This window comes from Chelonoidis abingdonii, chromosome 3 (assembly GCF_003597395.2).
Source record: "Chelonoidis abingdonii isolate Lonesome George chromosome 3, CheloAbing_2.0, whole genome shotgun sequence".
NCBI classification, from domain to species: Eukaryota; Metazoa; Chordata; order Testudines; family Testudinidae; genus Chelonoidis; species Chelonoidis abingdonii.
In genome coordinates, this window is record NC_133771.1 from 9,225,977 (window position 1) to 9,251,660 (window position 25,684).

The 25,684-nt window shown below is 50.6% G+C and overlaps 2 protein-coding genes across 2 annotated transcripts in view; one reads left to right on the plus strand and one right to left on the minus strand.

The window, feature by feature from the left end:
- Positions 1-6,009, plus strand: part of C3H8orf74 (chromosome 3 C8orf74 homolog) — a 24,936-nt gene extending 18,927 nt beyond the window's left edge. Inside the window, exon 4 of the mRNA XM_032778479.1 lies at positions 5,791-6,009. Within this exon, the coding sequence (XP_032634370.1) occupies positions 5,791-6,009 (219 nt within the window). The remainder of the gene's footprint in view (positions 1-5,790) is intronic.
- Positions 6,010-19,645: 13,636 nt separating this feature from the next.
- On the minus strand, positions 19,646-24,016 carry SOX7 (SRY-box transcription factor 7). The gene is made up of 2 exons (XM_032778490.2): positions 23,753-24,016; positions 19,646-22,566 (listed from the first exon to the last, which is right to left on the minus strand). The coding sequence occupies exons 1-2, from the start codon at positions 23,988-23,990 to the stop codon at positions 21,665-21,667; spliced, it is 1,140 nt and encodes a 379-aa protein (XP_032634381.1). The 5' UTR covers positions 23,991-24,016; the 3' UTR covers positions 19,646-21,664.
- Positions 24,017-25,684: the final 1,668 nt, after the last annotated feature.

Sequence of the window (25,684 nt, forward strand, 5' to 3'; positions counted from 1 at the left end):
GCCGGGAGAGCGGGGCTTGCGGGGTTTGCCGGAGCTCCGGCCGGGAGAGCGGGGCTTGCTGGAGCTCCGGCCGGGAGAGCGAGGCTTGCGGGGTTTGCCGCGCTCCGGCCGGGAGGGCGGAGCTGCCACTGCGGGGGGGCGCCTCAAAGCGGGGGCTCGGGGACGGGGGAGGGTCCAAGGTAGAAGTTTCGCCTAGGGCCCGAAACATCCTTGCACTGGCCCTGGATACACCTACTGTCTGCTCACATTGCATGCCTTTTCCCTGCTGCCTGACACGTAGCAGGAGCTGTTGGGATTGAGCAAGAGTTGAGTATGCAGTATGGGAAGTGGAGTTACCTCTGCTCCTGTGGGTAGTTGACTCCTGCACAAGAGGTTCTGGGCTTGCTCCTGCAAAGTAACCCTGCCTATCCCAGTACAAGGTCAGGCTTCACCTAGGGTATGTTTAAACTGCAATGCAAGCCCAAGGTTAGCAGGACTTGAGCCAGTGGACCCTGGGTTAGCGAAATCAGGGCTTGAGTGTCCCCATGATTGTCAGTCCTAGGTTAAGAATTTTCTGACTCACACTTGAACCCGGGGCTCTGGTGTCCACACTGCAGTATGCAGCCCTGATGCAAACCACCCATATCCCAGACTCCCTAGCATCCTCCCAAAAGGTAGTCGCTCTAGCTCTTTGACCATGGTACAATGTAGGAAAATTTAGCAGTCCACTCTGCACGTTACAGGAAGTTTGAACAGCCCGTCAACACATCCTGCCAAGCAGGCATTTTGGTCTGTGTGCTCCCACCAACCAGAGCCGGCAATATGAAGAAGTCATTTCGCTTGCACTTTCACTCCTGGTTCAGGAAACAGGCAGGGCTTCCATGAGATGCTGGAAGGCATTTTGGCAGAGTTTTCTGACCTACCGAAGGCACCTAACAGACCTTCTGATGAAGCAGAAGCATGAGAAGGAGAACACAGACATGGCTGACTCGAACTGGTGATGTTGCTCACCACGCTCGGTAGAGCTGCTCATGCTTTGTACATAGACTGGCACTTCTGGAGCAGGGCCACAAGCACAGACTGGTGGGACCGCATCCTCTAGCAGACCTGGAATGACAAGTGGTGAGTCCAGAACTTTTGCATGAAGAAAACTATCTTTCTGGAGCTTTGTACCCTCCAGTATAAAGATACCCTCATGAGGGCAGCCTTGTCAGTTCATGAGTGGGTCGCTGTAACCATCTGGAAGCTGGCTACCCTGGACTGCTACCAGTCTGTGGCCAACCAGTGTGGTATTGGAAAGTTGACTGTTGGTAAAGTGGTGGTGGAGGTTTTGGAGGCAACCAGGGTTTACCCCAAGGTGACCAGCATAAAAGATATTCTGAAGTAACTGCTGACTTTGAGAGAATGGGGCATCCAAACCAGGACCATTAATGGAGCACGTGCCCATCGTTTGCCCTCCTCAAGGATCACATGAGTACATAAACCGCAAAGGGTGCTACTCCATTGGTATGCAGGTCCTCGTGGACAACAGCACTTGTTTTATGAATGTTAACAAGGGCTGCACTAGAAAAGCTCGTGATGCCAGGATTTTTCGCCAATAGGAAGTCAACATTACGGACAAGCTGGGACGCTATTCCCAACAAATGACATTGTCAAAAATGACATTCCCATCCTTGTTCTGGGGGATCCTGCATACCCCCTTTTGCATTGGCTTATGAAACCTTATCCACAGCCTCCCCACCCACCACCCTTTCCCTGGCACACATCTGGACAAAATTTCAAACCCCAGACAATTTTTGGGACAAATGATTTTGTCATCTATGAACTACCTTTAACTGAAAGCAACTGGACTTGTAAATGAGATCCATTTCCGCCTTCCCCCACCCACAGTTCACTGTTTCCAGGCAGTTAATTACGCCTTTGAGTGGTTATAGAGGAGTGTATTTACAGGCATGGAAACATAAGATTATTATTTGTAAGAAACAAGAATGCCTGAGCAATCATCCGGAGCTTTCATACTCCTGGTAGGGTCCCGCTTGACAAGCAGACCTGAGGCGAGTTTCCTGACTAACTGCAGTCCAAACTTCACAAAGACCCCAAAGGTGGAGCAGGTGCAAATAGAGGACATTTTACTCATCTGTGGCTGTGAAGGTAGATGAGGGCTGCAGCAGAAGGGAGGACCCTAGTGATCTTGGATTTCCTTGTCACTGGGTCAGGGTTTTCCTCCTGTCAAGTCTCGTATGGTCACCACCTGCGCACCAGTTTCCCCACATTAAACGATTTCATGTGCAGGCCTCTGCCAAAGAGCTCACACCCACACAAAGTCCTGCGACGATGGACGAGCAGCGGGGAAGACGGGAGCAGTGATCTCTGGGAGTCTTTAGTCACAAATCTGCATGCAGGCGGCAGCCGTGTGACAGTCATCTTGTGCTTGGATGAGACAGAAGTGCATTTCGGCAGCAGCAGCTGTGGCTGAGCAGGCCTTTTTAGGATCCCCTCTGCTCATCTCAAATGGGGGTGGGGGGACTAGAAAAGGTGCCCCAAACATAGGCCATCTCACACTCTTCCGACTGGATGTCCATCAGGGCTGGCTCCAGGGTTTTTGCTGCCCCAAGCAGCAAAAAAAAAAAAAAGAAAGAAAGGAGCCACGATCGTGATCTGCAGCTCTACCACCACCGCTTCAGTCTTCAGTGGCAATTCAGCAGCTGGTCCTTTGCTCCAAGAGGGAGTGAGGGACCCGCCCCCGAATTGCCGCTGAAAACCCGGACATGCCACCCCTCATCGTTGGCTGCCCCAAGCTCCTGCTTGCTGGGCTGGTGCCTGGAGCCAGCCCTGATGGCCGTATCCAGTGGGATCACTCAACTCCACAGCCAAAACCAGACAGCAAGTGTGAAAAATTGGGATGGAGGTGGGGGTAATAGGCACCTATATAAAACAAAGCCCCAAATATCGGGACTGTGCCTATAAAATTGGCACATCTGGTCACCCTAGTGTGTGTGTGTGTGTGTGGAGAGAGAGATCTCACAGACACTGAGGCAAGCAAGAACAGAAAGAGAAAGCGAGTGACCCTGAAGGAGCAGCTGAAAGTGTCTGGTTGACTTTGGAAGAAACCTTTTGGGTTTGCGGGTTGGGGTGCAGGCTGAAAAGCATGGGGCTGTGAGCAAAAGAAGCTGTTTCCTTTTATTTGATCCATATTGCATTCAGAGCCACAGTACTCTTTGCATTCTTTGTAGATCAACAAAACTGCCTCAAAGAAACACCTGATGATCATCAATTTCTACTCCCGATTGGAACACCCCCAGCACCCCAAACTTTGTCCACCAACTTGGGTCAAAAAGGGGCAGCCATGCTATTGACCCACTCTTTATTTTTTTGTGGCATCCACAGCATGTTAGGCATTTCATACAAAATACACAAAGATCAGGTCCCTGTCCCGGAGATCTGAAACTCTATAAGCCACCTTTCCCCCTGCTGACTAATACATTACTGCATGAGCTCCTTCGCAACTTTCAGCGGGAGTGCTCACAGAGTAAGGTATTAATGTGAGAAAGGGTTTGAGAACACAGCCCCAAAGGAAGGGCGTGACAGACCAGCAAGGGTACAACATGCACCATGACGGGACATGGCAAAGAAGGACGTAAGTTATGGATGTTGTGACACAGTTACTCTGCTGACCACACCATGTATGTCTTGGCAGGAGAAACGAGGCTTTAATAAGGATGGGAATAATCACACCTTGCTCTTGTATAGCACTTTTCCGAAGTGGTGTTCAGAGCACTTTACAAAGGAGGTCAGGGTCATTATCCCCAATTTACAGATGGGGAAAGTGAGGTCACCCAGCAGGACAGTGGCAGAGCAGGAAATAGAAACCAGGGCACCTGACTCCCAGTGCAGTGCTCTGAAGAAGTAACAAGTGAGTGGGGGGAGTGGTCCAGTGAGCTCAGGAGGGCATTCTATACGTTGGGACAATGGTAGTATTTTTTTTTTTAAATAAAGCAGAGAGCAAAGAAATGCAAAGGTAACAAAACGCATCTTACCCTGATCAGCTCTGACGCAAAAGATTGAGATACCACTTGCTCTGTTGGCACTGACTCATATTCATGCAGATTTGTTTTCCGGGCACTGCTGAGTGAATGAGATCCGCACCTGAGGAGATGGAACTTGGGTTTGTTTTACTTCCAGTGACTTTGTAATCTCAGCATGGAGTGGTACAGCTCATAGGTCTATGTCAGGCTGCTCTCAGCTCTCTATCTCGGTGACCTGTGTGTTAATGGAAGAGAGAAAAGCCTTGGACCAAAGTCTGTGATCCATACCCTGTGGGAGTTTTGCTTGAGTAAAGGCTGCAGGATTTGCCTCATTGTATTTAAACAATAACCCTCACGACACTAAATTCATTTGGAAAAAGATACAAGAAAAGTACATTTCACCACTGATGCTGCTTGTTCGCACTTTACTGAGCTTGGACAGTGAATCCGGAGAGAGCAGAGTCAACTGCCCTGTTCTCCTGCCCTCACACAATCCCACTGTGTTAGGATGTCCCGATCCCTTTTTTTAAACCACGCTTAACTGGTGGGAACTAAACTACTTGACAGTGACCCTGTAATAGAGGTGACAGTCCTGAGGCTTTGGCCACAACTTTAATTCTTGATCTACCCTGTATTCATCACATTCAAGTCTTTTGGTGCAAGAGTGTGCAGCTCCCACGCAAGCACTGAACTCCTACTGATGTCAATGGGAGTCTTGGGTGTCCAAAACAATGCAGAATGAGGCTTTTCATGGCTAGGGTAGATATTGGGCTGCCACTTCCAGTCTCATTCCATAACTAGCTGTGAAGAGTTTGTAACACTTAGGGGAAAAAATACGTTAACCTGCCTCAGCTTGCACTACAAGTTCTCAGCCCAGGAGCAAATTGTTTTGGAAATTTAATTAAACTCTAACGAGACACTTTTATTATTGGGCCACCTGTCTCGTGGAATTAACGTACAATAATGTGCGGGTGGCTAATTGCTCTGTTGGCAAGTTCAAGTTAAGCAGAGACAATCCTCCCAAATCACCTTTTGAACTCACGCAAACAGCAGAGAAGAGCAGCCAGGAAAGTTTAACTGGTTCTTCAAGCACCACAGGTCCCTTATGTGGGTGAGTCCCATTATAGGACTGGAAACTTCCTCCAGGTTTCCTTCTTGGCTCTCAGTGGGATGGGGGTCTTGCTCCTCTTCTTTGCAGAATCAGCTGGGGTGAGGGGGAGTTGGCCCATAGATCTGGTTAGATCTCAGGAAATCTGGTGGTGGCCTGGGCCATCTGCCTGGAGGCCTCTGTTATACTGACAATAAATGCAACACTCTGTGCTTTTATGCTGTCTCCGAGCCCCACCCCAAGCTTCTTGGCAGCGTGGCTTCGATGAAGTAGTATGCCCAAGTATTTGCCCTCCCCACCCTGGTGTTTCAGAGTGTAGAGGGGAACCTGCCTTCAGAGTTATCAGTGATTCATGAAGAGAATTTCTGCAGTGGTAAGTGGAGGGTGCTGCTCTGGAGAATAGCTACCTCTCAGGCATGCCCAGGCCCACACCTTCTTCAGCAGCAGATCTCTAGCCTCACTGAGCCACCTAGAAGGACCTTCCACCTGGCTGGGGGAAAGGTAAAGCTGATACACAGGAGGCACCTCACCATCTTTTCTGCCCCCAGCCCTCTTCATTCACTGCCAGCTTGGCTCAGGATCAGTTCAAAGGGATTGGCCCCTTTGTAATGTAATACAGGTAGTAAAAAGAGAGATGCAATTAACCACAGCCCTCATCTTCTTCTGCTTGCTCTTCAGATTTTGGATACCCTAGTGAAAGAAGTGATCGGGACCCAGATCCAAGCTCTCCGTGAGATCCTGCAGACTGAGATCCAGACCACCTTCGAGATCCTGGACCTGAGACTCCAGAAGAGGGCCCTGATCCTGAACCCTCCTGTCCCTTACCCCCCACCCCCCCTTCTTGAAGAACGAGCAAAGAAGTCAACCAAAGCTCAGCTGCAGAAAAAGAAGAAGTGAAGAGATGCTTCTTGGTTGGTGTAACACTTAGCAGAAATCCCTGACTGACCTGTAGTTACATGGATTGTGCTTTTCAGTCCTGAGTTTTAAACGCTCCATCCATAGCTTGATGCTGAGCTGTTTGTTCACCTTACCCTGGCTGGAATGGGCCAATGTGACAGATGGAAGTGTTGCTAGCATAGCTTTGGGAGCTACAACTTTATTGTCCTCTTAACAGCTTCCTGATGCAATGCTGGCCCTCTGAATTTGGCAATAGAGACCAAGAGACCCATCTAACAAATGTAAGACTTGACTCTTCTCGACCCGTCTTAGTCTGCTGAGTGTGCTGGGGCATGGGAATCGGGCAATCTGGGATCATCTAGTGCCCCTGGTTGGGCCTGGCTGTGTGACTTTGCACGAGTCGCTCACTATTGCTACGCCTCACTTTACCCATGTGTAAAAGAGGGCTGATAAGGATAATAATAATACTCACTCCTTAGGGGTGAAGTGAGGCCTAGTGTAATAACTCTGAGACTCTCACACGAAAGATGAACAAAGTATTAATATTCCTCACTCCCATCAATCGGAGTTAATCTCTAGAAGCCTCAGGGCTGTTAAAATCTGCCATCTAGAGGTTCACGATGGGTCCTTGTCCATGACTCAGTATCGCCAACTCCAGCGATTATGGGTGTTTCTGTCCATCTCATGAAACCTGATGAAAGGCCCTGCTGTACGAATATTCCCATATTCAAAATGGCCACTGGCCCCTATTACTGTCAATGGGACTAAAGCCAGCAAATGGCCACTGTTTCCGTACGGCCTATCTGCACATGCAGGCAGTCCTTGACAGTGCTGGCTGCCACCTCCCACTGTTTTCAGTGAGAGTGAAGCCAGGCCCAGAGATGAAGGCTGCCACACTATGGTTCAAGGGCCTGGACAGGACACAGGGAGTGTGAGCAGCAGTAGAGATGCTGTGAAAGGGGGATGGGGGGGGGCAGGAGGCAAATTTAGAGGCTGCAGGGAGATGTGGGGAGGCAGGTGAGAGCTGAGGGCCAAGAGATGTGAGGATAGCAGGGAGGCTGAGGGGCGCAGGAAGATGTAGGAGGGAGGCTGAGACACCTACAGGGGAATGGGGGGCAGGAGGGAGGCTGAGGGGGTGCAGAGGACAGTGATGGGGTGGGAGAAGAGGGGATGGAATGGCGGCTCCCTGAGCCTGGGATTGTGGTAGGGAAGGAGAGTCCCCTCCAAGCAGCCAAGGGACGACAGCATTGACAACTCTCCTGAACAGATGGCAAGTCACAGGATTTTGGCACCTCCCCAAGAAGCAGCAGCTAGGTTGACAGAAGAATTCTTCTGGTGACCTAGCGCTGTCTACACTGGGATCTGGGTTGGTTTAACTAGGCCACTCAGGTGGGAGGTGAAGTTTTCACACCCCTGATTGACGTACTTAAACTGACCTAATATTCTAATGCAGACTAGACCTGCTTTTGCAACCTGAAGCTATCACAGAGACATTGGCAGAGGACTAGAGGGGAGTCAACACGGCAAAACACAGATTAAAAAACATGGTTTGGCTTTTTAAGAAAAATCTCATGATTTTAGGGTCAATCGCATGATGTTGGAGGGGCTGACTCGTGCTTTTTGAGCTCACACAGTTGGCAATACTTATGACTGGGACCCGGAGGTGCTACAGCCATACAAAGGATAGAGTAACAGCATTAGGTGGAGCACAGAAGTCAGCCATGGGGGCATGTGGACTACGGTAGCTGTGAGACATCTTTGTGCCCCCCTTGAGCCTGGGCTGCTGGAGAGGCCTCTGGTGTGACTTAGAAACCTCTGGGGGCCTGTCCACATTACAGCAGCAGCCTGGGACTGAATCATTGCCCAGAATCTGTATAGTGATGCATGCAGCCACAGCACACCCCCAGGCCACCTCCCGGCCTGCCCCCTACTCCTGCCCTTGCAAGGCTGTACCCAGGAAGCAGCCTTATAGGGGTTGTCCACGTGCGTGGGGGTATGTATCTACACTGCAATAAAAGACCCACAGTGGCTAACCTGGGTTAGCTGACTCAAGTCGTGTGGGCTCAATCTGGAGAGCTATAAAACTGCAGTGCAGATTTCAGGCTCAGGCTGGGGGCCAGGCTCTGAGGCCCCTTGTGAGGGGAGAGGGTCTCAAAGCACGGGCTCCATTTTACAGACAGGGAGGTAAGTCACAGAGGGTGTGTCTACACTGCAGCTGGGAGTGAGCCTCTCATCCTGGCTGGACAGACTCGCGCAAGCTCCGATCAAGTTTTGGCTGAAACATTCCAAAAAATTCAGACCGTGGCAGACACCCAGTATGGGAAATTTCAGGCCAAATTGTTAAAGTTTGGCAAAATTATCAGCAATTGAAAATAAGGTCTTACAATGGAAAATGTCAGGTAACCTTAATAATAGGTGGGGCCATAGGTGCTAACTCTGCACGTGCTCTGGGGCTAGAGACCCACAGGAAAAAAACAGGGTTGCCCAGAGGGGGGCAAGTGGGGCAATTTGCCCCAGGCCCCACAGGGGTCCCCATGAGAGTTTTTCAGGGTCTCTGGAGCGGGGTCCTTCACTTGCTCCAGGTGCCCCGGAAAATTCTCGTGGAACCTGGGCTGCTGGAGCTTCTTCCACTCCAGGTCTTTGCCAGCAATTCGGCAGTGGGGGGTCCTTCCACTCCGGGACCCTCCGCCAAAGTGCCCTGAAGACCCGCGGTGGGAGGTCCTTCCACCCTGGGACCCGCCGCAAAAGTGCCAGGTCTTTGGCGGCAATTCGGCGGCGGGGACCCCCCACCACTGAAGACCCCAGGCCCCCTGAATCCTCTGGGCGGCCCTGGAAAAAAATAGTGATCACTCTGCACCCACTTGCGAGTCCTGCGGATTAGCTCCTCCCTCTCTGCCGGTGCCTCCCACCCACCACTGATCAGCTGTCTGTTCAGTGGCGGGCAGAAGGTGCTGCAGGGAGGGGGAGGTGTGAGGGCAGGAAGAGGCGGAGCAAAGGCAGGGCACACTCGGGAGGGGGTGGAACGAGGTGGGAAGAGAGGGGTGGAGCGGAAAGAGGTGGAATGGAGCCGGGAAGTGGGGGGCTTAGGGAAAGGAGCAGAGTGGGGGCAGGGCCTGGTGGGGTGCAGGAGTCAAGCGCTCCCGGGGAAATGAGAAAGTCGGCACCTGTGAGTGGTGCTACCAGTGCCACCTATAATTATATCTCTGAGTATAATGTTATAATTTCCTATTTTCCCATGTTTTATGGTTAGTTCTTTAAATTGTACCTGGACTTGTTTCCTGGCTTTCCAATGGTTTTAATCCCCTCTCCCCCCACACACACACCCAGTTTAGTTATTGATACATATTTATAGCCTCTAAGTATTAGCTTAATGTTTTGTTGTCACTGAATAACAATACTTCCCCCTTTGATAGCACCTTTCATCCAAGAATCTCTAAGAGCTTTAAGAATATTACTTAAACAAACAAACAAATCAAACCTCCCAGCATCTCAGTGAGGCAGACATCATCCTACGCAGCATATGTGGGGTGAACTGAGGCCTGGAGACATGCCCTTGGTCACCCAGACAGTAAGTGGCAGAGCTGGGATTCCTGACTCCTGCTGTAACCTGTAGCCCCAACGTCTTTCATTGTTCACTTGGAGAAAATGTTCTACTGTCAATCAGTGCCAGAAACAAATCTGAACTCCACACAATGGAAGGGATTTCATGGCACTTCTTGGCAGATGTGTGGTCTGCATTGTAACAGCCTCTGTTCGCCTGGCGCTGTATGACGCTTGAGAAAACAAGGATATAACAGGCTATGGAGAATTAAATGTCTCTTCTTCCCAGGAGCTGGTCCCTCCAGGTCAGGGCTTCAGGACATTAGGGGTCCCATCCAGAGCCTGCTGCAGTCAGTGGCCTCAACGGATTTCGAATCAGGATTCAAAGGCAGAGAGGGGAAGCTTGTCTTGCTACTGCCCAAATTGCACCTGAGCTGAGGCTACTGCAAGGACTTCCCTCCACACGACTGTAAATCTAGCACTTTTCACCTGCAGGAAATTCACAAGAAAACATTAACCACATTTTTGAAGATCTCAGGGCAGGAAGATGGGAGCGAAAAACAGATTTTAGGGCCGGGTGTGTTAAGAAGGGAGGCGTTGCCAAGCTGTTCCCTAGGGGCCTTGCCACCCCTGGATGTGTGCTCCCGAGAGCCAGCTGGGCAGCAAGGCGAGCCAGAATCTGCCACCCCCATTGGTGTTTGGTCAGCAGCCTCCCCTGCTGCCTGGGATCCTAGGGAAGGAGCGGACAGAAATCTGACTAACCCCATCACATGGGCAGCTTTCCTTCCTGAGCGCACAGACTGTGTCTGATGTTTTGTTACCTCGGAAGCTCTCGGGGCTGAGTGACATGGCAGGCGCACAGGGGCCTGCAAAGGAGAGCAAATAACAACAGGGCAGGGCTGCGCTGGGCCAGGGAGCGTCTCTTAGCAATGGTGGCTGGGCCTGGCTGACGGAAAAGCGTGTGGCGTGCGTGGGTGAATGGGCTGCAGGCAGTTCAAAGCTCCGTCCTGATGCTTTTAAAACCCTGATTCTTCACCGCAACCCTATGTCCAGCAGCTTGACTGCTATTCGGCTGCACATTACTTGCCACACATGCCTCCCAAATCCACAGAACTCCCCCCACACCCGGGATGGTGTCCATGGAGATCTCCCTCAACCCAACCTGTGACGGAGAATGGAGAATGCTGTGGAGCTGGCCCTCTTCCCTCTCCTGTATTTCAAGGCCATTTCATCTCCTTTCTTCTGGCTCATCTCTGTGCCCCACAACAGCAGGGGTGGGAGACCTCTGCCTCTCCCCTCCCCCCCGGGTTAAAGTAAGAACATAAGAACGGCCCTACTGGGTCAGACCAAGGGTCCATCTAGCCCAGTATCCTGTCTTCCAACAGTGGCCAATGCCAGGTGCCCCAGAGGGAGTGAACAGAACAGGTGATCATCAAGTGATCCATTCCCTGTTGCCCATTCCCAACTTGTGGCAAACAGATGCTAGGGACACCATCCCTGCCCAACCTGGCTAATAGCCATTAATGGGCCTATTCTCCATGAATTTATCTAGTTCTTTTTTGAACCCTGTTATAGTCTTGGCCTTCACAACATCCTCTGGCAAGGAGTTCCACAGGTTGACTGTGCATTGTGTGAAGAAATACTTCCTTTTGTTTGTTTTAAACCTGCTGCCTATTAATTTCATTTGGTGACACCTTACTCCTTGTAGTATGAGAAGGAGCAAATAACACTTCCCTATTTACTTTCTCCACATTAGTCATGATTTTATAGACCTCTATCATATCCCCCCCTTAGTCATCTCTTTTCCAAGCTGAAAAGTCCCAGTTTTATTAATCTCTCCTCAGACGGAAACCATTCCAGACCCCTAATCATTTTGTTGCCCTTTTCTGAACATTTTCCAATTCCTATATATCTTTTTTGAGATGGGACGACAACATCTGCACACAGTGTTCAAGATGTGGGCGTGATGGATTTATATAAAGGCAACATGATATTTTCTGTCCTATTATCTATCCCTTTCTTAATGATTCTCAGCATTCTGCTGGCTTTTTTGACTGCCGCTGCACATTGAGCTGACATTTTCAGAGAACTACCCACTATGACTCCACGATCTCTTTGTTGAGTGGTAACAGCTAATTTAGACCTCATCATTTTATATGTATAGTTGGGATTATGCTTTACTTTGCATTTATCAACAATAAATTTCATCTACCATTTTGTTTCCCAATTACCCAGTTTTCAGAGATCCTTTTGTAGCTCTTCGCAGTCTGCCTGGGTCTTAACTATCTTTAGGTGTGTTGAAATGTTCCACCTGTCCACCAAAGACAGGCTTCCCGGATCATTGATCTGATCTTACAGCTTCCGGGAGCAGCTCTGTACAGCTGAAAACACTTAGGGTGAAATCCAGGCTATGCTGAAGTCCACAGCAACACTCCCACTGATTCCAGTGGGTCCAGGATTTCACCCTTTCAGGACACGCAGCATGGGCCAATCAAGTGACTGGGTTCCACCCCCAGCTCTGGAATCATAGAACCATAGAATATCAGGGTTGGAAGGGACCTCAGGAGGCCATCTAGTCCAACCCCCTGCTCAAAGCAGGACCAACCCCAACTAAATCATCCCAACCAGAGCTTTGTCAAGCCGGGCCTTAAAAACCTCTAAGGATGGAGATTCCACCACGTCCCTAGGTAACCCAGTCCAGTGCTTCACCACCCTCCTACTGAAATGACTTGGTTATGTGATCTCAGGCAGGTCCGTGCCCCTCAGCTTCCCCGCCTGTGGAGTAGGGTTAAGGAGACTGCTCACCTCTGCAAAGCACGCTGAGATCCAGAGTGGAAGCCTGAACGACTGTCACCATAAAGGACTTTGCCACACGCGCTGCTTTATCAATGACACCAAGGCCCTTCACCATGCATACGCTGTCTACTAGGAAGAAAGTCATTTCATGTCCATCTAGGAATGGCAGAAGTGTCATTCTGCTTTTCACAGCACTGTCTTATTCTGGAGCCCAGCCCTGCTGCATAAAAGAGAGAGGGAGGCAGCACAAAAGGCTCAATTACAAATAAAAAAGAGGTCCCAGCCTGGGCTAGTGTTTACAGATTTTTAGAGAAATTATGGTCTTTGCCTACTGAGTTGGGTGCCATTCCCTCTCCACCCACCAGCTGGCTTCCCCTGCTTAAAACCTCCCAGAAAAGTGTTCCCCACTCACCATTCCTCAACAATGCTTCTGTCACCCAGTCTCATCTTGCTTATTAGTTACTGAGGTCCTTTATCTCAGAGATGGGCCTGAAGCCAATTTCCAGCCCTGGATCTGGGTTGGGATCAGTGTTCACAGCCTAAGCCTCTCTCTGCAACAGAATCTGAACTCCAAATGTGAACTCTGCGATCGCTAGGAAAGTTCCCATTGGAATCTGGGTTTCACACCTGTGAGTTCAGGAGTTATCAGACTTGAGTGCTTGTTTCACCCCATTATAAAGGGATGGGGGCAGATCACACTCTCTGTTAACATGGGGGGGCGCTCCAGAGTAACTCAACTGATTTCAGTGAAGTGACTCCAGTTTTACACCAGAGTAACTGAGTGCAGAGTCCGGCCCACTGCATTCAGATCCACACTCCTGTTCTGCCCGACCTCTGTTTCATAACAGACACGAGGGAGTAGGGAGACCAGATGTCCCAATTATATAGGGACAGTCCCAATTTTGGGGTCTTTTTCCTATATAGGCTCCTATTACCCCCCATCTCCTGCCCCGACTTTTCATGTTTGCTGTCTGGTCACCCTATGAGGGAGGGGCCCAGCATTTGCACATTTCAAGAAGCGCCTCTGTCCTTTCCTCCCTTGGCACCCAGCTCCTGCTTTGTGCCTTTGAGCCTGTTTTCATTTTCCCAGCATTTTGTCCCGGGGAGGTGAGAGGGAGCTAGCAAGGGAAAACTTGGGAGCTGTAGAATTGTATGGAGGGAGAAGTTATTTTTTTCTTGACATAAACAGCCGGGTTTTTCCTCGGCCCTTTACTTGAATCGTGAAGGTAGGACCTGGACTCATAACATCCGGCAGGAGGGGCCGGCGTTATCAGGCAGGAAACACTCAGCTCTGGGCACATCCTCCCCGCACTCCCTGCAGCTCCCATTGGCAGCGCTCAGCAGGAAAAGACTCAGCAGCTTGTTTCATTCCCTCCTCTTAATCAAGGGAGGGCCTGAGCCTGATGTCCTAACTCAGGGGGAAAACTCTCATTGTCCAGAACAGGAGAGCTCCTGGAGTAAGGGCTTGCTGGGCTGGTATGGGACAGGCAGGGCCAGTGCAAAGATATTTTGTGCCCTAGGCGAAACTTCCACCTTGCGCCACCCCCCACCTCCCCCTTTCAGAGCATCGCTTATTATATTATAAACTTTCAAAAATGAATACAATAGTGTAAAAAAAATGGGGGGCACTGCTTTTTGGCACCTCCAAATCTTGTTGCCCTAGGCAGCTGCCTAGTTCACCTAGTGGTTGCACCGGCCCTGAAGGGAGATGTGGCCCCACAAACAGGAGCGAGAGAAGATCTTCCTGTTACGAGTTCTATTCCCCCACCAAAACTCGACTCCAAGTGAAAGGAGAAAACAATCTCGCCTCATTGTATTCACAACATTCACCAGGTCCAGTAAAACAGGGCCTGTCGCTGGGAACCAGAAGATCAGGGGTCTCCACCACTGACTCACAGTGCAAGCTTAGGCAAGTCCCTTCATCTCTCTATGCCTCTATTTCCATACCTGTAATACAGGGACAATGATATCCCCACTCCCTTGTAAAGGACTCAGAGCTCTGAGGACCCTGGACGGGCTTGTACACGGGGCAGCAAACCCAGCCCACCAACCATACAGCTGCAGCCAAACTGCTATTTTTAGCATAGGTAAGTCTTCTTCAGCTGGGAATTGCACCTCCAGTTCAAGTGTAGATGTACCCATAGTAAGAGACAATCCTTGCCCCAAAGAGCTTAGCGTAAGGCCATACGTGTGCTACAGCGACAATACTGGCACAGCTATGTCGCTGTAGCCGCAGCCTGCACCAGCAGACAGGGAACACCGCTACCCCAAACAAAGTTAGCCCTGTTGCCACAAGCAGTCTCCTGTCAACCTAGCTGTGCCTGCACGGGGGGAGGGGAGTGTCAGCAAAGCTGTGTCAGGGCGGGTGGGGGGTTTTCGTACCCCTGACCAACATACTTGCTCAGTGTAGACTAGGCTTCAATAGATAACACAGACAAAGGGATCATTCTTATCCCCATTTTATAGATGGGGAAACTGAGGCACAGAGAGGTGAAGTAACTTGCCTGGGGTCACCCAGAGAGTCTGTGGCAGCACTGGGATATGTACCTAGTTCTCCTTGACCACAGGACCACCCTTCTTTCCAAATGATAGGACTATTCCGATGAGAGCCTCTCCCACCCGTGAGGGAGTTGTCTATGCTTGACTGATTTTGCTATCCAGGCTGCTGTTACCACTTGCAAATCCTAGAATCATAGAATATCAGGGTTGGAAGAGACCTCAGGAGGTCATCTAGTCCAACCCCCTGCTCAAAGCAGGACCAACCCCAACTAAATCATCCCAGCCAGGGCTTTGTCAAGCTTGACCTTAAAAATCTTTCTCCTCCTGTGACAAATGGTCACTCCCCACCTCTAGTTAAGCCAACTGGGGTTCCACTGAAAATATCCACCCCCCACTTGGGATTCGGTGAGCAACAGCAACTCAGCATATGGTGCTTCTGAACTGTCGGGCCCCCCTTTAGAATCTAGTCTCCTTGGGGCAGGACTGTGCCATGTCCACACTAAACACACAGGATGCAAGAGAGCGAGGCCGTGTTACACCTGCTGGGCCCACTGACTACTCAGTAAATGACCCTTCACATAGCTAGAATGATTCTCACTCAACCTTTTCTCCTGTGACATCTCAACAGAATGAAATCTGGTCAGATGTCAATCAAAGAGGCACAGAAAAGGGTTGGTGGCCCCTTCTTCCCCATAGTGGCTGAGTTAGGACAGATTCAGCTTCAGCAATTCTGGCCTCAGTGACTGAGAAGAATCACCACCTGTTCTGTGCATTTAAAGGAAATTGGTTCTCCTGGGAGGCCAGGCGCATGACACACACTAACTCCCAGACGGACTGAATTCCAGGGCTATCCGGGAAGGGTGAGGTCATGATTGCTCAGAGTTACTCACAGTGCAGCTCGCACAACAAAAATATTGACTGCAGCTTGAATGTAGTGTAGAAAACCGCTGCCCTGCTGGTTCAAACAGCGGGCTTTGAGACCCCAGCCCAAGGCTATAGGTGACTTTTCCAATTCTCCTCCTCCTCCCTCCCATCCCTGCCCTGGATCCATGCCAAAAACCTGCAGTAGGGATAGGGTTTGAATTCCCCCTGGGCTCATTTTCACTTCCTGCCCAGTGCAACCTGGAGGAGACGCCCGACGCATCTTAGGAGCAAGAGATGGAGAATCGTTGCCAGCCTGGTGCAGAGATGAAGCCTCACGCTAGGTCGTTCTGGGGAGAGTGGCCAACTGCTGCAGGGAAAAGACAGATCCGTGTAGGGTATCGATGTGGAACAAGCTAAGCTCTGAGATGGCCACATCACAAGAGCCGCCACCACAATAGGCTCGTACTGGGCTTTCCTTGGCATTTGCAGCAGAGGCCAAGGACTGAGTGGACCTAGAGATGGCAGTATGTTCCTTACCATGTCTGATGGCTATTTATTTATTTTCCAGTAGTCCCCATCTCAGATTGGAGCCCTACTCTGCAACGTGCTGTACCTACACAGAGTGAGCTATTGAAAGTCCCTGCCCCACAGAGGGGAAATGGTCCGTGCAGGTCTGATTGGAGAAACGTTGTTGGAGGACTGAGTGGGAGGCTACCACTTGCTCATGCCCTGTTTGGTGAGTAAATAAGGGACTGTGCCTTCCAAGGTGCCATTCTGGCACCACTGAAACCCTAGAGTTAAAAATAAATTCCCAAGAGTGCTGACTTTGCAGAGTTAGCTAGCTAGGATGAAAACAGAAAACTCAGTTTTGCTGTGTCTATTAAGAGGGTCAGGAGATGGGTTGATGGCACTGATCATGAATTTTTCCACTGCAGAAACCACCCCAGTGACCAGGTTCTGATCCAGAAGCAGATTTCCCCAAAGTACGGGTGTGCCCAATGTGCCAGTTTTGTCTATTATAGAGTCAAACCCAGCATTGGAATTCAGATCCAAATTCTCCCAGTGTCCAAGGTTTTTGATACAGCCCAGCTCTGCTACAAGTAAGGTGTGTGGGAGACTCACGCTGCTTTTCCTCGCGTGATTCTGTTTTAAACAAGGGGGCACAAAGTCATCCCTTCCATAACGCCACAGAAGTCAGCCGAGTTAAACCAAGGATTAAGCTAACTTCTGCCCTACAAGATGGATTAGAGGGCTTAAAAAATACCTGTTAGATCTTCAGACCAATAGGTAAGATGCACCGGATGTGATTTTTCTGAGGTGCTGAGCACCTATTGCTCCACGTGACGTCAGTGGGAACTGGGCAGCCCAGAAAATTAGACCCAATATCTGCATTAGATACAAATAATGTAATACACGATTATAACTTACCCAGAGACTCATGATGGGAGCTTTGTTGGCTTGTTACAAGCCCCAAGCTCTAATTTCCTTGGGAGGCTTTGGTGCATGTCTGTTGTTTGTACCGTCACTGGGCTGGAGACCGATTGGTTTGGATAAAAGAGCAGTTTGCATCTTTGCACCCACCAGGAATCCAGACTGCCTTCAGGGGGCACTGCAATCCTTACCTCTCTAGACAGATCTACTCCTAACATAGGCCGCTGGTGAGATGCTCCTCGGCAGTCATTACACAATCTCTGTTCAGGAAACAAGACTCTGCCTATGAGATGGGAGGAGAAATCAGGCTACTTCTTTACTATCAAATCAGATTGCAGGCTGTTTGGGACAGGGAACACATCTGTCTCTGTGCTTTGAGCCCCTAGCTCAATGAGGCCCAATACTGACTGGGGTATGGGTTAGGGTGACCAGGTGTCCCGATTTTATAGGAGCAGTCCCAATTTTTGGGTCTATAGGCTCCTATTATCCCCCACCTCCTGTCCAGATTTTTCACATTTGCTGTCTGGTCACTCTAGTATGGGTTCTACTATAACCAACCCTGCTTGGTCTGTTCGCAGCATTTAAACCTGCAATCTCCAGATCTACATGCATGAGCCCTCACTACTTCAGCTGAAAGACTACATGGGGGATTTTCATAAGCACTTAGGTGACTTAAAAGTACAAACCTCGCTGACTTTCAATGGGGCTAGTCGGGTAGGATTTGCAGAAGCACCAATCTGACCCAGGAACAGAAGTCACCTTGCAAGTCAATGGAAATTTTGTTTTTGAAAATCTCACCCTACATTTTGAATTTTGCATGCACCCTCTTCTCTTTCCCAGGAGCTGACTAGAACTTCTGAATCAAAGAAGCCCCAAATGCTGGGGTATTCGAAAACTAAATCCAGATTGGATTTTGCAGCATGAGTTCACTTCCAAGCTACCCTATGAATTTGTAATCTATCTCACATTTGATAAATGGAGACTTCCTTTTATGGCTCTGATGCTCTCGTGCTTTGAAGTCATCCCTATCATCTGAGCGGCAGCCTGGTATTGTGGTTGGAGCATGGAAATAGGAGTCTGGAGGTGTAGGACCCAGTACTGACTCTGCTCCTGACTCGCCATGTGACCTTGGGCCAATTACTTAATTCCTCTATGCCTCAGTTTCCCAACTTGTAAAATGGGGTTAGGAATATCAACTCTGCAGGATTGTGAAGATTAATTCACTCATGATTGCAAAACATCTTGCAAAGTGCTCCTTCTGGCATAGTTCCCTCAAACCACATGCACAGAGTTTGAGTGTAGTATATTGTGTCCCTAATACCCATCAAAACTCACTTGAACAATACAGACGCATCATAGCCACAGAAGTGTGTATGCTGAGGAGTAGAAACCAAAGAAGAGGTTGTGTCAGTGAGCAATGGATTTCTAGGAAGCTTTCCTTAGCGGTCAGTCACCCTCTTCTGGCCTCATTGTATAGATATTAGGACATCATGAGAATGCTTGGTCTGGTGCATATAAAGCCAGTGAAATTGATTAGTTTGGACTCCTCCAAGACTCACTCCTCTCAGAATTCATAGTCACCCATCACAAGATGTCTCGGAAAACTGGCTTCTGCCCCATGGATCTGAGGGGAAGAAAGAGGCCTTACAGAGGTATATGAGTCCATGGACCCAATTTCAAAGTTCTTACAAGGCAAAGCTTCAAGTAAAGTTTTCCATGGATGGGCTGTAGGTTTGGCCTGCAGGATCAGGTGAGGGATAAGAGCTAAACTCTCGTCTGTTACACCAGTTGAGTAGAGAGGGATCTGTCTCTGTCTGTAGAGCTCTTCACCCACTATGTCTCAGAGTTACAATTTGAAACCCATCCATCATACACCCCTGCATTTCTTACCTCCCTTCTTTCACACTTCTTACATTTCTCACCCACAACTTCACCTTTGGACACTATTCGTTCTGATTCTCCAAGGCCCTTTTACATCACTCTGGCAATGTAAAGGAAGGCTCATAAGGGGTGTAAATGTTAAGTGTAAAGTGTCCTTAGTGCAAATAAGAATCGTGCCCTATAGACTCATATTATACTCAGCAAAACAGTCCATATATTTTGAGGTCCACTCCTATGCCAAGTCAATGGCAAACTCCCCATTAACTTCAGTGGACCCGCAAAGTGTGCCTGGATTGGATCCTACAATCCTCGCCTGCACAAAACTCTGATATCGAAGGGTGCTGTGGGTAAGCAGGAATGCACAATCAGGTCCCTTAATAAGACTTCCACTGATACATTGGAAAGGGAAAAAATATTTCAAATTGTGACTTAAATTAGTCCCGGATTACACAATTTTTAAAGATAGGCCCAGGCCCCTTTTATTAAAAAACAAAACAAAACAAAAAAAAAAGAAGAAAAGTTTGGCTGAAAATTAAAAAAAAACCCAATGCACCATCGAGCACAATAAATGCTTTCCCTTTGAGCAGTTTTGTCCAGAACTACAGCAATCTCAATGATAAAACAGTCATTGTATAAAAACATATTTATTTAAATTAAATATTTTATGCGAACTCATATCTACACGCATTCAAAATGCATAAGAGTCACACACAAAAAAAGATGGAAAGTGTTAGCTTAAAAGTGGTGGTTTTTTAAAGTATTATTTGCAATTATATTATCATTTGCAATTAATTACGCACTCAGGATTGAAACCAGAAAATCATAACCATGCTACTAATTAATCATAACCAAATGTCATACAGTAACCCTAAGATTAATCATGATACATAACTGATTTAAAATAAAATGTCATCTTTATGAAAAAAGAGCAATACAAAATATGACGGAGAAATAATGGAACATACAAATCAATGTACAGCTATATTACAACCAATAACATACTGATGTAAAGAGTGGGCATTTCATTTCTAAACATTAAGTACTTGCCTTCAGACGATGCTTGATACAAATGTGTCTGCTGTGTATCACCTCTATTCCAAAGTGCTCATCACAATAAATTCTTTCCAGCTGTAGCCTCAGGTAAAGGGGACATGATGGGATATTACTCAGGTTCTTGGCCTTCAGAGTAGCTGTTACAAAGGCCACCTATGGCTACGTACATGGGAAATTACTTGTAGTGACTCAGGCAGGGACAGATCTTGCTCCCATTTAACTCTGTGAAAGCAGGATCAGAGCTCAGTGAAACTCTGTTTAAAGAGAAGTCAAGCTGAATTTTAGAGAGTGCGCAAAATTCAGCTTCAAACAGAAGCTGAGCCGCAACCTTAGCACTGGAGCAGCTAGCAGTCAGTCCATGTTGTGTCACTGCACCACAGTTCCAGTTATTGTGAACCTCCTCTCCCACTCAAGTTGTTCAGAGTGGGGGGGTGGGAATGACATCAGGGTTTCACCGTGGGTCAGATCTTTTTTTCCTTGGATCTGATCTTTCCTTCCATACATCCTCAGAGTTCCACTGAAATCCACAAAAAGTTTCAGGAGCCAAAGGGACACAGAGCAGGGCTATGTGGGCGCAACAGATTAGATTAGATGCCTTTGCATACACAGGACCAAATACACTGCTGGCACTAGGGATTGCAAGTCCAGTGACTTCACTGGAATTGCATTCCTTATGCTAGTGCACACTCGAAAACTCCCAGCCACTTCCGGGAGTACATAGGGAATGCAAGACCAGGCCAACAGAAAACACACATGGCTATGAATGAAGGCCTCAGAGCTGTCTTTGGTTAAAGCTCTTCACAGAGGGTAATTACGGGAGAGCAGGACATTCATGATCACCTGGTCGTATTCTCGCTGTACAGCAATAGCTGGTTGTGACAGTCACCATCTTAGCCAATATTGGGACTGGAATTGGAAACCTGCATTACTGAACTAGTGGCTACAGCTTGAAGAGCCAGGTTCTGTAGGTAGGGACAGTAAGTGAGTCACGCCAGCAGGCCCAGAAGGCGGCACACACTGGCCAGAAGGTTACATTAACTCCTTTGCCATGTCTTTGCTTTTCCCCTGTCCCTACCACAAAGGCACAGTGCGGCACAGAACAAGACGCAGGGGCTGATTTTTCAGAGGTGCTGAGAATCTGCAGCCCCCATGGGATTCAGCTGGAATTGAGGGAGCTCTGGGCCAGATCCTGGAAATTAGGAGCCTAAATACCTTTACGGAGCTGGGCCTTGGTGCCACTGAAAAATCAGACCCACCATCCAAAGACTTGTACATGCTTATACAACAACTTGGTTGGAGGACTGTAGCCAGTGACCAGCTGGCTTGGAAAAGGGACTTGACCACAGACCTTTTCTGAAGCAGAATATCAAATACCTTTTAAAGCAGGATATTTAATATTGATGCCAGTGGATGTCCGAGAAGCAAAATCCATTACCTAGGACAGAAAGGAGGCCCCCAAACCGTTTCAGTTCTGACTTGGCAACCCTGAGGTGAGGAGCGAGGTGTCCACCAGCTGTTGTGTACATGGAGCCATGCCAGTAACACTGTAGGGTCTGTCCTCAGCCAGTCCACAGGCCCTGCTCCTTCTGGCCTAAGAGACGCTGTAGTTGTTGTAGTAAGTAGCAGTGGCATCTGCTAGGACGGAGATGAGGCTAGTCTCTGTAGAGGGCGAGCCACCTGCAACCTGAGACACCTGGACGTGTCCATTGATTATCACCCCGCTGTGCTCTGAGTGGCCAGGAGTGTTGAGATACTGGTCAAACTCATTGCGGTCCATCTCCCCCAGAAGTTCTGCCTGGCTCAGCTGGTCCAGGCTGTCAAAGCCGTGGTGTTCAGGGGGTGGGGAGAGCTGACCAAGGTGAGCATGGAGGGTGGGGGGGTGGATGGGATGGAAGGCTGGTGTGTAGTAGGTGGGAGGAGGAGGGGGGCAGCTGGGGATTGGGGGGATCATGGAGGTGCTGGGTTGAGGGATGGACATGGGGCCAAGGGGATGGTGGTTACACTGGAGGGGGCTGGGGGAGTACTCTGGAGAGTAAGGGGCCCCAGTCATATCGGGGTGGTGATGCTCCTCCGGGCATGGGGAGGAGAAGAAACTCTGCTCAGGGTCTATCACATCCAAAGGGGACATCTCAGGCGGGGTGGGCAACCCGTAGGGGTAGGTGTCCATGCTGGTGCTGCTGCTGCGGCTGGCCTGGGCCTCCCTGTAGCCCCTGATGCTCTGCAATACCGGGCCAGGCGAGTACTCACCATGCCCCTCCTTTTCCCCCACTGTCCTGCCGCTGGCCCCCTTTTCCGGCACCGAGTTCTGATCCCTGGAGAGGTTCCCCAGCAGAAAGCCTGGATCCACTCTCTTGCAGATCCGCTTGACCTGCTTCTTCCTCCTGGGCCGGTATTTGTAGTTGGGGTAATCTTGCATGTGCTGCACCCTCAGTCTTTCCGCCTCCTCCACGTAAGGTCTCTTCTGGGAAGGGCTCAGAGATTTCCAGGACTTGCCTGCAACAAAGAAGGAACAAAAATCCACTTAGAATCCACAGCTGTGGCATCTGCGCTGGGCATGGAGGGTCTGTTTCCCTAAGCACCCAGAGCGCGCTGGCTGGGACCCAGGGGCAGAGCCTAGTCTTGTACAAAACAATGGTCGAACACCCTCTGAATCCAAAGGAACTGGGATTTGGCCTCAAGGCAGCAATATGACCCTATACAAAATATTGGGTCGAGGGGACTGCACGAATCCTACAGCTCTAGGGAGTGGGACACCCCCAGGAGAGCAAAAAATTAAGAGGTTGGAGCGGGAAGGCGAGAGCCACGTGTGGCTGGTATCCCCTTTAAACAAGGGCTTTGATCAGATGCTCCCTGACTCGCGCCCTTAAACTAAATCACAGCCCTGGCCAAGCTGCGGAGAAAGCCCCCTGGCTCTGGAATCCGACCAAGCCGAGTTCCTGCAAAGCGGGCAGCTCGTTTCGTGCCCTCCAGCCCCAGAGTCTGACCACGAAATAAAAGGAAACAGACTCAAACGCTGGTGGCAGTTTCCAAGGGGAAAGATGGAAATAATCTGCCCCTTCCCCCCAGAGCCTGGGGGGCTGGACACACGTAGACAAACAAACCCAACGAAGGAAAGTTAGTTACACTCTTGGAAGCCACCCGGGCCAATGAACGGCTGCGGGCAGTTCGGGAAGGGCATTTCCCCACGATCACACAACTGGAGAAAGGGAAAAGAAAAGATCGAATAAACCCCTGGTTTTGTTTTAGGATTAAACCCCCATCGCCCCGAAGATCCGCTTCCCCTGGGTCAGCCAGTGTCTCTTCGCCCCCTGGGGCTAACGAACGGGGCGGATTGAAGAGTTCGCAAAACTAACCCAACGTGACAACTTCAACCCGGACAATAAGGCGCGTCGGGGACTTCTTTGTCCCCGCTGTGCTCCGGGCCCGGAGTCGGAGCGGGGTCCCCCAAACCCGGCCAGGATCCGGGACACAAAGCGCAGAACCGGGGCCGGGAGTCGCTTCGCCCGGGCTGTTGTGTCTGGGCCAGGCGAGCACCTGGGAGTCCAGCCCGGCAGGGGAGGTCACGGGAGGCGAGCCCGGGGCAGGAGCGTGGGGTTCCCCTGGCTCCCCGCAGGTCTGACCCTGGTCCCTGCGGGCCCACCGGGGCCCGGATCCGGGCAGCCCGCGGGCTCCGGCTCACCGAGCATCTTGCTGAGCTCCGCGTTGTGCAGGTCCGGGTTCTGCACCGCCAGCCGCTTCCTCTCGTCCTTCGCCCACACCATGAAGGCGTTCATGGGTCTCCGGATGCGGGGCTCCGAGCCCTTCTCCCCCGCGGAGCGGTGCGCGGCCGGCGGGGAGAGCCCCTCCGGGAGCTCCGCAGCCAGGGCGGGGCACTCCAGGCTCTCGGACCACGGGCAGGAGCCCAGCAGGGAAGCCATGGCCGGGACAGCCCCCGCTTCGCCCCCGGGCCCCTAGCGCTCCCCGCCGCCTGGCTCCGGCCCCGCTGCAGCGCCCGGGGCACCCTGGCTGCCCCCTCCCCTCCCGCTCCGGCACCGTAATCCAGGGCCCCCGGTCGAGCTGCACCCCGCAGCCCGGGCTCGGTATTTATGAGCTCCTCGGAGAAGCTTCCTCCAATGACACCGAAGGTGCCTGCGGCTCCTCCTTGTTTTCAAACTCCGGCGCCCCAGCCAGGAGGCCTGTGAGCAACTTCTCCCTGCGACCTGCCCGCAGCGGAGGGGCTGGCTCAGCCCCGGGGGGAGCCCCCGCTGGCCTTCCCCCCCCCCCGCGCCACCCCTCCTCCAGCTGCTTCTCGAGAACCACCTCGGATCGCTGGGGCGCCCTTCTCCTGCCCCCAGGGCACAATGCAACCAGGCGAGCAAGGCTCCAACTCCGCCTGCCTTTCACAGAGCAAGTCTGGTGCTGGGGGGGGACACAAGCGTCCAGGTTCAACATCCAGCCACCTGCCTACTTCAGCCTGCAGGAAGGTACCCGAGGGAAGAGCCAGGGCAAAAAAGCAGCCACGCGTGGCCCCGCTGGGCAGCTCTGCTTGAAAGAGGGAAGAAAAGAAGACGCGGAGCTTTCAGAAAGATCTGAATTCTTCCGCCTTAGTCTGACTGCAAATTAAGAATAGAAGGACAAAGGCCTGGTGTGTGTGTACACACACACACACTCTCTCACTCTTTCTCTCTCTCTCACACACACTTCTCTCGGAGTCCAGGATCTCACGAGAGCTCACATTACCCTTTACTTGCAATATAGGTAAACTGAGGCACGTGGACGCGACGTGGCTTGACTAAGGTCCAGTTGCCAATCAGCTGCAGAACCACTCACACCCTTGCCCCGGCTGCTCCAGCCACCAGCCAGTGCGGGGAGTTGACTGACCGTGCTTGTTTCCGACAGGTCAGGCGGGCCCCAGGAAATCTCCGCAGTGTGGACGCCTAGGGGCCGCAGCCCAATAGACATCAGCTGAAGGCACCTGCCAGCTTTATGGGGACCTTTAACTAGACCGAAACCGACAGCCCTTGCTGCTGGGCGACTTGCCACCGAGCTGTTTATAGACTTTGCTTGAGCTTCACATTCACCGCGCAAATAATGAATCCAAGGGGCCCTGAAGGCGACCTGGCTTTTGCTACCCACAAAGACCCAAGCAAAGCTCAGGCCCCTGCTTTCCCAAGACATTGGGAGCTAGGGTGACCCCACAGCAACTGTGAAAAATCCAGACAGGGAGTGGGAGGTAATAGGAGCCTATATATGAAAAAGACCTCGAAATCAGGACTGTCCCTATAAAATCGGGACATCTGGTCACCCGACTGGGAACACCTCACAAGAAGGGCCTCCCAGGGAGGCAGGAAAAGCCAAGTCTACAAAAAGAAACGAGGACACACCCTGGTCCCCCAACCCTACAGATCCCCCCTTCTCTCTCCAGAAGCATGAATTTGCCCTCTACAATCCAGCCGCTGTCACTTGCCCCCGCCCCAGGTGTAAGATTTTGTCTCTTTGACAACCCCCTGGGTATTTTGCACCCCTGTGCATCCCTGCTTGGAAATCCAGGACGTCTCAAGTGAAAATATCATCACCCAAAGCTGTTGCTTAACAACAAACCAACCAAGAGCCAACAGCAGGTGTTGCTTGT

Coding starts and splice junctions, on each gene's coding strand:
- SOX7 (XM_032778490.2), bottom strand. CDS start 23,990: ATGGCTTCCCTGCTGGGCTCCTGCCCGTGGTCCGAGAGCCTGGAGTGC. Junction 22,567..23,752: donor GGAGCTCAGCAAGATGCTCG/GTGAGCCGGAGC, acceptor TCTTTGTTGCAG/GCAAGTCCTGGAAATCTCTG.